The following is a 13,629-nucleotide window of genomic DNA, read 5'->3' on the forward strand; positions in this document are numbered from 1 at the left end:
CCCGGTCGCAAATATGGCCACGTGTCGCTATTCGGCTTGTCCCGGAATAACACGAATGAATGGCACTGTGATGTCTTGCGCCACTCATGAACACACTTACTGATTCATTTCAGTAAAGACTATATCACGAAGCAAAGGTCACAATGTAGGATCACTTGATAGTAAAGCTTAATGGCTTGTAGGTCGCTTTGACACGTCCTATATTGTGACTTTGAAACAGATAATTTATTGATAACTAAAAAAGAATAACATTACGGGCTAGATCTGAGTAGCTTAAATCAGGGTAACTTGATCTATCGTTTTCGACCAGGGAAGCTTGATATATCGTTTTGATCAGGATAGCTTGAAATGTCTTTTGTTGTTTGTTTATTTGTTGTTTAACGCCGCACTGTTCCAGCTTTATGAGGGCGGTCTGTAAAATATTGAGCCTGGACTAGACAGTCCAGTGATTGACATCATGAGCATCGATCAACGCAATTTGGATCGATGACAAGCATCGACTAAGTCAGCGAGCTTGACTACACGACCCCGTTAGTCACCTCTTACGACAAGCACAGGAGCCTTTTACGGCAGGCGTGGGTTGTTGAAGACCTATTCTATCCCCGATCTTCACGTGTAGAATTGTCTTTTGGACCAGTGTAGATTGATATATCGTTTAGATCAGAGTAACTTGCTATATAGTTTCTTATAGTGGTTGTTGTTGTGGTGGTGGTGGTGTTATAGTTTAATTTGTTTGTTTGTTTATTTGTTGTTTAACGCCACACTCAGCAATATTCTAGCCATCTGGCGGCGGTCTGTAAATAATCGAGTCTGGCCCGGACAAACCAGTGATTGACAACATGAGCATCGATCCACGCAATTGGGATACGATGACTTGCATCAACCAAGTCAGCGAGCCTGACCACCCGATTCCGTTAGTGATGGGGTGGTCAGGCTCGCTGGCTTGGATGATGGATTGCTGAGTACGGCGCTAAGCAACAAACAAACAAGCAAACTTATTATTAAGCACCAAACATGCCAGATGTTGCTACCAAGCATGAGAGCATGAATCTTGAAGAAATTGGCCTGATAATTATTTAAACATCTTATTATTAAACATCTTGCGAATGCCTATAACATGCATGCTTTGGTTGTACTTCATATAATTGTCCCTAACTGTTATGTTATGTTGAGACTGTTATATTTATCTTGCTGTTTTAATTTGCAGGGTTTGTATTATTGTGTTATTTGTTCTCATTGCCGATGAGATGTTAAATCTGAACTCAATCATTTAGTTATTTATGGTACATATTCAGTGATTGATAAATGTTTTGCTTTCTCGTGAATCAAACTGAATGTACCTAAAATTTGAATTATTTCGTGACCTTATGCAGATGTCACCAAAAATTTCTAATGCCCGGTGGCCCAATCGCCTGACCCGTTGAAATTCGCTGTACAGAGTTGCGTCCCCTAGTATCGTGGTATCGGATCCCATATTAGCCCTCATTATGTTTTTAGGTATGTCAGCACCATACCTGTGCTCATTGGTGTTACCAAAGTGGTAAACGTCTGAGGCTTGTATCACTTCGGGATTTCATCCCACAAGCTGACGCGCCGTGATATTGGTGGAACACTGTTTAAAATGGCGTTTAATTAAAACACTCGCTCAAAATCAAAACACTGACCGCACCCTGGACGTAATAACTTTGTCAAAGTAAATATTTCTAAAGATATCGGGGGCACCGTCTATTGTCTAAGGCGCCGCAATACAATGTGCAGAGTTGGGCATGCCAGAAACATATTGTTGTGGGTTCGAATCTCGGTTCGTCCCGATTATGATTATTGGTTTGTCAGCACCATACCCCAGGCCGTGGGTGTCACCAAAGTGGTAAACTGCATCACTTCGGGCTTTCCGCTGACAACCATGATACAACTAGAATACGGCATTAAACCCAAATCACTCACTCACTCAGGATATCGTCAACTTAACGTATTCACAGTGTGCGACTTGAACTTTCAGTATCATTTCATCATACATCTATATGCAGGGTTGACGAAATAAAGTGCAGCGACAGTGGCGAAGGGGCTGTCGAATTCAAGAATGGTGCCCTGAATCTTCAAGCCCGGAGGTCCCGTGAAGATCCCGGGTATGCTTGTCGTAAGAGGCGACTAACGGGATCGGGTGGTCAGGCTCGCTGACTTGGTTGATGCATGTCATCGATCCTAATTGCGTGGATCGATGCTCATGTTGTCAATCACTGGACTGTCTGGTCCAGACTCGATTACTTACAGACCGCTGCCATATCGCTGGAATATTGCTGAGTGCGGCGTTAAACAACAAACCAACCAACAAACAAACCCAGAGCTGAGACATGTCTTCTCAGGTGGATTGCCATGCTGGAACAGTCCCTTCAAACACTCATGGTGGTGGGGAAGTGGGTAAAACGTACCCTCGTTACCCCGAAGTCCGAGTTCGATTTCCAACATGGGTGCAATATGTGAAGTTCCTTTCTTCCCTGCAGTGATATATATAGCGACATAAAACCATATTTACTCACTCACTGAAACATTCACGTGCGTATCTTCAGTACACATGCGGAGTAAACACTGCTTGCTCTGTACAGAAACACAACAAAGAGTAGTTCGGATACTTTATTAAGTTGTTCACCGTAAATTATATGCAGGAGTCAATACTGTCCTGCAGTGAATACGAATATGTATTTACACGTCTGTGAACATAAGGTTTCATAAATTCTACAAATTTGTCTTATGAATGTACATTCTTCAAAGTATTACGAACAGATCCGAATCACTTAATTAATATTCATTGAGAAATATGTACAAAACAGAAAACACAAAACACACACAGGAAGTAAATAAAGTAAAACTTATCAATTAACATCAATCGTTTGATATATTATCAACTTCTTTACCTCAACTTTGATTATGTTAATTGATTTTGGGAACGCTTGTTATTCAAAGCATATTTTCTTTCTCCTCGCATCTGCTAGTCGTTCTGCAATGTCAGTGTGTTCTTCACATCTCAAGGCTGATTCAAATGCATCAAGCATCGCATCATCGGTACCGCCGGATCGTCTCCCCTTCAACATCTGCAGCATTGAATATCCTGGACTGGCCTTGTGTCCTTCCCAGATCCTGCATACTTCTACATGTGGAATTCCCAGCTCTATTGCAACAAGCTGCCAGTCAGACTCGGTCAAGCTTCGCCAAAGAGCCTTCAAGCTTTTATCGGACAGTGTCGGGTGCTCTGAAAAGACAAGCAACATTATATTAACGTTAAGGCAAACATGAACGGACTGAATTGCATAAAACAAAGATGCTATCTGAACAAATCAGCAAGGCAAGATAGTGAGTGCTGGCCAAGAGTATTAAGACTGTATAATTTATTCACGTCGCAATATAGATATGATATATCCACTCGCTGTTTGTTTTATACGAAACCAAATTTGACTGAAAATAGTTTCAACAACCTTTGCCTTAATACACTGATAAAGTTACCCACCTCTATTCTGATTACTTCTCGAGCCCTGGTCGACGTCAACTTCGCCTAGAGGAAATGAGTGAATAACTCGCTTGTTCGTATCCTCAAATACTATTACACCAATACATTGATTACATGGTCGTTTTGCGAACATCAGTGGTGCGCAATTTGTAGATGCATTTTTATTGGATCGGAGCTGATAGCATTTTCTGGGGTATCTCTCTTGATATGTCAAGCTTCCAGAAGGTTTTATCTTAATAACTGCCTTGTCCTCAAGTGGAATACTTGGGGAACAATTCGTTTCGATTCTTCTGTACCCCTGTTCAATGCGCATCAGTTCAATATTCTTTGTTTTCCTTGTTTCTGTGATGTCGAACAGAAACATAACTCCAAGAGCGAATCTCCTCCAATGGGCCAAGATAGAACACATGTACGCCTTTGCTCTTATTTGCAATGGTGTATGAGCGGTCCTGCAAAATACACATAAGTCCCCATTGTGAGAACAGTTTGTAACAAGCTGAATGTATATGTTATTCCGCATTTGCATTATGCAAACAATATATGTAATTGGCACAATTTTAAATATGACCCAAGGTATACTTTATTGCTGTATATTTGTTGTTTATCGCCACATTCAGCAATATCCAAGCTACATGACGACACTCTGTAATAACAACTGGACCCGACAATCCAGTGATTGACATCATGAGCATCGATCCACGCATTTGGGATACGATTACATGCCTCAAACAAGTCAGCGAGCCTGACCACCCGATCCCGTTTGTCGCCTCTTACGACAAGCATAGTCGCTTAATAATAAGAATCCATTATGCTTGTAGTGAAATCTAGTGAATGGTATTATAAGCAAAGATCCACGCCATCGGGACATGACACTGACTCAACCATGTCAACAAGCCTGACCTTCCAATCCATTAGGTCTCCTCTTACGACCAGTATGGGTTCCTAGGGACCTATTCGAACCCGGAAGGAGGATTATTATGATACAGTTATGATTAAACAGACATAGCTGTGCTATAGCTTTATTACGTACACGAACTCAGCCGTTGAAATCATAAACTGTACCGGCATTAGTTTGTTCTGAAACAGAATAATGCAGAAGATATTACAACATTTGCAAAATCTTTTCTAACCCACGTGTTCGTGTTTCCTAATCTGCCATCAGCTCTCGGTGAACATGTGAACAAAAACAAACAGTACAACAAATCAGCGAAGTCTCAAATGCCCTAATTTTCGTTGGCGAAGTCGAAATTACCGAAACATATTATGGCTTGTCGGCCTATAATACACCTAAAGTTCAACCGTCTGTCTTAGTCGTAAATTGTATGGGGCTTTACTCTGGTTCAGTTGGGTGGACCCTATTTAATTAAATTAATTAAAATCATTCTATGGTCTTTATTTCTTTTAGATTGTGGGTGGACGAATGGTGTATATATGTCTTGGCCATCTCATGAACTTCCTTCCGAACTCGAACAACTTCTTTTCACCTCTTCGCAACAAGACGTTGAACGCACATTTCTGAAAGAAAGATAGATGAGAATTACAAGTTGACGATAATTCGCATACATGTATAATGTCAATGAGGGCGTTTTTATTCTATGAATGTATCAAGTTTATTTTCATGTGACATATGCGAGTATCAAATGCACTTTGGAACCTTTATCAGTAGAAGTCTGTCAGTTGCCAACTGAACTGTGCGTGCTTAACGCACGTTTTTGCGTGTTGTGCGAACAATATGGGACACTATATCAATCACGTTTCCTATGTAACTATGCTATTCTTGTAGTTATATTGAAAATGTTACAAAGCAGTGCTCTTAGCAAACACTTACAAATGTTATATGGGAAGTTGACTAGTATTTTATACACACATGCATTTCAAATAACGTCCTTATAACTAAAGGGTTATTTTTTCTTCAGGGATGACAATGTTCTGTGGGTAAATCAATGGAATGGGATTGTTTGTTTTACCATTTTCAACGATATATGGTCATCGATATAGCTAAAGCATAATTTAAACTACTTAGCCATTTTGCCATGTTTACATTTTGCCAATCCGAACAGAAATTCAGATTCATATGAATAAAACAACATATCAACAATGAAGGGAGCACAAGCGGTCCCCAAGCTTACTTCTTGCCTTAATGCCCATCCCATGATTTCACATACTGTTTTCTCAGTATACTTAAGATGACAGTTGTTTTCATTTTTTATTAGTTGTCCTGAACCTTTGCAGACAGAGATGTATCGATATGTATGGTTACCACGCTTCCTTACAAATGCCACATGGACTAAGATTAAGCTTGTTTGATATAGCGGTGTTCAACATAGAATTGAACTTGCGTCTTTTCTAAGACTGCAATATTCAAGCAAGTGCGGTTCAGAATCAGCTTAGTGGATTATAAATGCTTTTCAGCATGATCATTCCAAGAAGGCCATATTGTTTATTTTAAAACAACATTCTAAACCCAACAATAGTTTAATAATGCTCGCGACCAAATAGCAAATTTTAAACAAAAAGACAACAAAACGAATGCAGCTTACTTGACCATGAAGTAAAAGGTAAAACTTACTTGTCGCACATTCTTCACATATGATGCACCGTTAGGTAACGTCGATGCTAAAGTTTTCTATTTGACCCATAGATGGGACATGATTGGAGTTGTGGTAGGGCGTGTCCAACGTCCAGTGGGCCTACACACAACACCTAGGGGCTCATGCTGCTCCCCGATCCCCTACAGTTTAGCCTGACACCGCAAGGTAACAGTCACCGTGGTTCCCACGAGGAGGGACTGCAGAAGTCTTGGATGTGCAGAGGCTCTGTACTGACAAGAAAGACTGACACTTTCTGCTTTCATTTTCACTCTCTTGAAGCTAGTCAGCGGCAAACGGCTGGCTGATCTAAGTAGAAGGACTGTCTACTTGTATGTCTACCTGTGCCATTTGCACTTGACGCATTACACATCCCTGAGGTTTAAACCACCAACCACTTGTTCATAGTAGAGAGGCCTACTTGTATACACACAATCTGGAAATAATGCCCCGCCAACGGACATTTGGCTTTATGTAATAAGTAACTGCGCAATAACCCTATGACCTCCATACTTGTCAGGTGATCATTACGTCAGTGGAAATACCAAGTACGGTTAAAATAGAACACATGAATCACACCGTCGAACTGATTTGATATCAGAGGAATAGCATATTGATTTGATTGTTTAAAGCAGGTGAAACTTTCTTTACTTTTCTACTTACTTTAGTTGTTATCTCTCTCTCTGAATTTCATGCATATTGATGTAAGAGAATAATATTAGTAAATCTGATAACGGTTCCGCCTAATAGTAGAAACCATTGCCTCTGTTCAAATACGAATTTGACTGATGAAAAAAGACATTTCTGCACCGCCCCAGCTGTCACCAATTCTGATTGTTTAATGAGAGTCACGTGATACGTATAGGCCGACGTGTACTGATAAGAAGCTCATTGCAGGCTGTTGTGAAATACCAAGTCTATGTTTAGCCAGGTAAATCCCATGCTTTAAATAGATCATAATCATGTTTTGTTGAATGTTATCTTACCGTTTGGACGAGTTTATTGTGGAGGGGTGATCAATCACTTTAAATGAAACAGGACCTGTCACCCCCTCCCATAAAGTCTTCGTTTAACTATGATGTCTTCAACTGATATCTGTGAGACATTGATTAAAATGAACTCGCCCTGTTATGTATGAGAAAAACAACCTTCTCGTTCCGCAATTAAGGTTCACCCTTGTCATCAAGATACACGGATGTTATGAAACTTTGAGCTGTTATTCACACAATCATTAGTTGATTCTACATCGTGAACGCAGATTTATTTTTGATTCCCCCAAGGTAATTGAAATCTATCACGCAAGGTTTAAAATATCACTTGGTGAACAGATGTGTGTGTTTAGTCATAACTAGTATTGAATTAGTAATCTTTTGCAAGGTCATACATTTCTCATGAATGTACTGCTTTAGGAGATAAACCTACTGCGTTTTGAAATTTGATGTTTGTACACTGTTGTACACTGTGGACTGGCTGTCTTTTCTCGGAATTTTGTGAGAGCGGTCATTTCTTGGAAATCGAACATGCCATCATTTCTATTGTAGGGGTGACGGGTAATAGAAAAAGGTTTTAAAATGCTAAACGAATATATTTCTACAGCAAACTTTATGAATTAACATTCTATTAAACATTTAACATGTGTAAGTGTTATTAGTTAGTTAGCAATTACCCCCAGTAAACAATAATAAAATAAAAAAAATGCCTCTCCACCCCGAACTTGGATGTGGCAGAACTTGACCTACATCACGGTTACTCACACCTCACAGCTGTCAATGGCTGACAATCGGTGTTAACATTCACCGTAGTGAGTTAAAGAAAGAAGCAGAATGACAACCTCGATCTATGATGTGGTTCAACATTAACAGGTAGATTATCTGGGATTGATTGAGCCTTCTGGTACATCCATATGATTACCTATGTGACTGAGTATGACTGAACAGCCGCTTTTTAGGCTGCAGACGAGCCAAACGAGGAATCTGCATGGTGTGACATATTAATTTCAAGATTTCATGGATCCAAAGCCAAATAGTGACAGAACTTAGACATCTGTGTCCCAGAAATAGTGGATCGTGTATGATTTTCTTAATTGTGCGTGTTCTGAAATGAATTTCATCAAGTTTGATAAGCTGTCACTTCAGTTGGGACATTGTTTTCGTGGACTTTCGAATGGGAGTGTTTTCTGATGGACTTTCAAATCCTTTCCTGACAAATGGTTGACGGAGATGGCAACGAATATTGATCAGTGTTGTGTTACGTTGACACTAAGACTAGGGTTCGTTTGAGTACGATTTATTGACCGGAGTTACATGCGACAGCCAGCATGGCGTCCACTCGAGTCCATAAACCAATCATGACGTCACCTCATGACGTAATATGCAAACATAGGGGAGTTAACTCTAACTAACCTAGACTGGGTTTTTACCCTGAACAGCAATAACGCTACATCCCCCTTTCCTTTGAGAACCTTCATTAATTAAAGTTCAGAGTCATCTTTAAAGTCAATCTGGCACAACGCGAATTAGAATTAAACATTTACCATGTTACTGTGGCACACTTGAATTTCACTGAAAACTTTCCCATGAATTTTGGGACTTGAAACATTCAAACTTTAAATTCTCCTTTGAACTTGTACTCAACAGTACATGAAGAAATGTTAACACATTAATGTCACAAATCAAGTCTATTTGGAGGCACCACACGTCTTCCATATCTTGTGGTAGAAGTCACACTGGTAGATGATGTTGTAGTTGTTGATGATGGTGAAACAGGTACATCTACTGGAAGAAGTGCCGCCGGCGAATCTGGACATGCTGATACTGGCATTGGTGCCAGTTGTTGCCGGTTTCTACAGTAACTGCCTGAAGGAGTCTCAACAATGTAAGACCTTGGAAAGTCTGTTTGTCTTGCAACAACAGCTTGACCTAAGGACTTAGACCAGACTGTCTGTCCTGGTTCAAGCTTACATAAGTCTCTAGCCTTATGTCGATGATCGAAGTTTCTCTTCTGGGCTGATTTGCTTTGCTGATCTTTGTCCCTAAGTAGACAAGGGTCTGGTAGTTTAGGATTCAACAATTCTGGTAGCACTGGAACTGTTGTTCTAAGGCGTCGTCCCATCAGAAGTTCAGCTGGGCTGTACCCATTCTGCAGTGGTGTAGTACGATACGATAAGAGAGCCAGGTAAGGATCTTTCTCCTTCTTGAGCAATAATTTGACAGTTTTAACTGCTCTCTCAGCTTCCCCGTTGCTTTGAGGAAATATAGGGCTACTTGTGACATGGTCGAAACCAAACTCTCTTGAAAAGTCTTGGAATGTGGAGCTGGAGAATTGTGGTCCATTGTCTGACATCACTGTCTCAGGGATACCGTGTCTGGAGAAGATGGACTTTAAGTGGTTGACAACATCCACGCTTGTGGTTTGTGATAGCTTCGCTATTTCAATGTATCTGGAAAAGTAGTCTATGACTAGCAGATAGTTGGTACTCTGTAACATGAACAGATCCATTCCTACTTTTTGCCATGGACGGTCAGGTAGAATGGAAGGGATAAGAGGCTCAGCAGGATTCACTCTGTGAAGCATCTCCAGTCCCATTGACATGGGAATAACTAGTCTATTCCCTCTGAGCAAAAGTCCATTCTCTTCGCTTAGTTCATCCCTGAAAGCGTAGTATGGCTTTATGGCTCCATTCAGTCTTGGTCTGTCAGGCCATCCTTCTTGGCAAAGTCTTTTATGTTCTCTGCATACTTCGTCATGTTCGATTTCAGTGCGAAGTTCATCCAGACGTTTTTCTGACGCTGGCATATTTTGTATGACACTGTCGACATACATATCTGTCTCTTGTCCCAGTTCCTGTTCTGACTGCAACACTTCAGACGTGATAGGGGCACTACAAGATTCTTTCCTGGAACATAGTTGACGGAGTAGTGGTATCTCATTAATCTCATGCGAAATCTCTGAACTGTGGGAGGGAGCAAGTCAAGTTCTTTGGATCCAAGCAAAGACACTAATGGCTTATGGTCAGTCTCTATGGTGAACTGTAGTCAAATCAGATATGTTGAGAATTTCTCACATGCCCATGTCGGCGCTAAGGCTTCCTTCTCGACCTGTGCATACCTCTGTTCCGTTGTGGTCATTGATCTAGATGCATAAGCAACTGGTCTCCAGTCTTTTCCATGTAGTTGAAGGAGGACTGCCCCCAGCCCGTAAGAAGATGCATCCGCTGAAACTGTAGTAGCTTTGGATGTATCGTAGTGAGCTAACACCTGTGTAGAGCTTATCTCTTTCTTTATATCTCTGAATGCGTCCTGTTGGGGTTTATCCCAACACCATGCCGAGTCTACTCTGAGAAGATCTCTGATTGGCCTGGATTTCTCTGCTAAATTTGGTGAGAATTTGCTCAGGAAATTGACCAGTCCGAAGAAGCGTAGGACTTCCGAGATAGAGGTAGGTTCTGGCATGTTCTGTATGGCTTGGACCTTTTCTGGGTTGGCTTTGATTCCCGATTCATCAATGATGAAACCTAGGAACTTGATGCATGCTTGTGCAAATACACATTTGTCAAAGTTTAATGTCACTCCTGCTTCCTGTACCTTTTCCAGTACTTCTTTGAGTCGAGCATCATGCTCCTCAATTGTATTGCCAGCAACTAATATGTCATCCATCTGACATGGCACACCTTGAATTCCATCTAGGATTTGGGTCATTTGTCTTTGAAATACCTCTGGAGCCGATGATATTCCAAATGGAAGCCTGTTGAAACAATAGCGCCCGAAGGGTGTAATGAAGGTGGTTAGGTGAGAAGATTCTTTAGCTAGAGGTATCTGGTAGAATCCTGAGTTTGCGTCAAGCTTTCTAAAATACTTTGCTCCTGCAAGTTGTCCCAGTGTCTGCTCGATTGACAGCAAGGGGTGATTCTCTGGGCGAACATTCAGTTTTGTAAGGTCTACACAAATCCTAACCTTATTTCCAGGCTTAGGTATGAAAACCATTCCTGCGCACCACTCTGTAGGCTCTGTAACTGGTGATATAACACCAAGACGTTCCATTCTGGCAAGCTCCTCTTGGAACTGCTTCCTGAGAGGCAGTGCAATTTTCATTGGAGTAGACAAAGCAAATGGTTTTGCATCTGGTTTCAACTGGATCTTATACGTACGCTGAGTATTTCCGAATCCACTGAAAAGTTTTGGATACTGTTCCTTGTAAACAATCTGTGTCTTCAAGGAGACTGCATCAAGTCTAGCATCCTTAGTGATGATTTCCATGGCTTCTATTGCAGGTCTTCCAAGCAGGGGTACATGTACTTGCCAACTCCTGAGAGCTTTCTATCAGGCGATTCACACTCAATGTCAGAATTACTTGCAATTTCTGCAAAGTTTTTCTCTGGAATCAAAGTCACATTAACGCCTGTGTCAATCTTGAATTTCACATAATGATTTTCAACCTTCACCTTGATCATCCATGGTTTGCTGGTCTCATCACGGACTGATTCTAAAGTTGCCTTAGTAACTGGATCCACGATGACTGAACCTAAGAATGTTTCCTCTTCAGGTTCATTATCACTAACTACCTCATGCACGTTTTGCACACTTTTGTCCAATGTCCTTTCTTTTTGCATAAGTTGCAATTTGAATCTCTAGCAGGGCATCTTGACTTGAAGTGCATGTTGCTCCACAGCGTGGACATTTTGGTCATTGTGGTCTTTGGTTTCCTTTCTGGAAACGTGATGAATAGGTTGGTCTCTGGTTGGAGAACTTGCCCTTTCGGATAACTAAATTAACTTTCCCACCTGCGTTAAGATTTTGAAAGTTGTTTCTCATGGCCTCCTGTTGTTTGTATACAGTTTCTGACTTGCAAGTCTGTGTGATCGCTAAATCCAGGGTTAATGTGGAATCTAACTGCAACTTGGTTGAAAGTTTAGTATCACGTAGTCGAACAACTATCCTGTCTCTGATCATCTCTTCTTTCAAATTCTGGTAATTGCAATGTTCAGCAAGTCCATAAAGTGCAGTGATAAAAGAATCAACTGATTCCCCCTCGTCTTGTTTGCGACTGTTAAATTTGTCTCTTTCAAATATAACATTCCGTTTCACAATGAAGAATCGATCAAACTTGCCCAAAACTGCAACAAAATGATGTAAGTATTTCCTCTGCTTCAGATCCCATCGTATACACAAGGGTATTAATTTGGAGTTTTTCAGCATCTGCGCTTAGTTTTGAAGAAATTCTGAATCTTTCAAAGCGTTTTCTCCACTGTTCCCACTTTCCATGGTTACAAAAGTCAAACTGCTCAGGTGGTTGAATTTGGAATAATGCCATGTTTGTTTCGTAAGAAAATAAACTTCAAAGTTCTGTGTTTACTGGTTTGAGTCTTCAGTTAAGCATTGCACCGCTGTTCACCTACCTGTTACCACTTACTGTTTCTGTACTTCGGAATTACTCACTGTCTTATCCCGCGGTTTCAAGGCACACGTTCTCGTTTCCGTTTAGAATTCACAGGAGAAATCCCACCTATTTTGACGCCCGCTCGTCGCACTCACAGAGTTCTGTGTCGAGAACGTAGTTAGACACTTCTGACACTTCTGACACCATGTTGTGTTACGTTGACACTAAGACTAGGGTTTATTTGAGTACGATTTATTGACCGGAGTTACATGCGACAGCCAGCATGGCGTCCACTCGAGTCCCCACACCAATCATGACGTCACCTCATGACGTAATACGCAAACATAGGGGAGTTAACTCTAACTCACCTAGACTGGGTTTTTACCCTGAACAGCAATAACGCTACAATCAGAAAAAGGTTTGTAAACAACATGTTGTCATGAATAAAGTTTTTTCAAACAATCTTGTATAATGTTTTAGATGTATTTTACTTTCATTGTCGGTTGTTTCAATGAAGAAATAGCTTAAATTGTTCCGATTCTGGTCACCATAGAACATTTCTCTAACAATTTCATAAAAATTTCATTTGTATGCAAAAGATATGCCTTCGTTAAATCTTTTAATGTTATCATCGAAGCAGTCAGGGTTGCAGCCTAGAACGCCCAAAACATCCGATATCAATCTAGATCTACCGTATTTCCTCTATTTGACACTACGCCATCTATTAATTTCGCGAGAGGCCTTAACTCGGCGTGTATTAGAGACCTGGCTGGTATTAGAGACCCTGCATGTATTAGAGGAAATATAGATATGTTTTACAGTTCATATGGGGATGATCGATCGGCAGCCATTTTCTATGATTCGATATGTAGGCTATCTATGTATTCAAACGCACGTTTTTTTGTGAAAAGGCTTAATATATTTGAAAGGGGATTCCGTAGCAAAAAGGAAACCTCTTTTTAACCAATCAGAATCAAGCATTCATCAATGTCATGGTAGAATGTTGGATCATTACCTATTATGACAGACACTTGTTTTACTGAGCCTGATTCGAATATACACATGTCACCTGGAATACCCGATTGTGGTGAGTACATTCACTCCTCTCATTTGGCAGCTCCCGACATAACTTGATAATCGTTGCATTAGCCAAAGTATTGAATA

At 40.7% G+C, this 13,629-nt stretch overlaps 1 protein-coding gene across 1 annotated transcript; it reads right to left on the minus strand.

The window, feature by feature from the left end:
• Positions 1-2,616: 2,616 nt before the first annotated feature.
• LOC125382904 lies at positions 2,617-6,563 on the minus strand. The gene is made up of 4 exons (XM_048401113.1): positions 6,072-6,563; positions 4,533-5,017; positions 3,503-3,951; positions 2,617-3,247 (listed from the first exon to the last, which is right to left on the minus strand). Exons 2-4 carry the CDS (start codon positions 4,568-4,570, stop codon positions 2,952-2,954), a joined length of 783 nt encoding a protein of 260 aa, XP_048257070.1. The 5' UTR covers positions 4,571-5,017; positions 6,072-6,563; the 3' UTR covers positions 2,617-2,951.
• Between the last annotated feature and the right edge of the window lie 7,066 nt (positions 6,564-13,629).

This window comes from Haliotis rufescens, unplaced genomic scaffold (genome assembly GCF_023055435.1).
Source record: "Haliotis rufescens isolate VD_foot unplaced genomic scaffold, xgHalRufe1.0.p SCAF_21, whole genome shotgun sequence".
Lineage (NCBI taxonomy): Eukaryota > Metazoa > Mollusca > Gastropoda > Lepetellida > Haliotidae > Haliotis > Haliotis rufescens.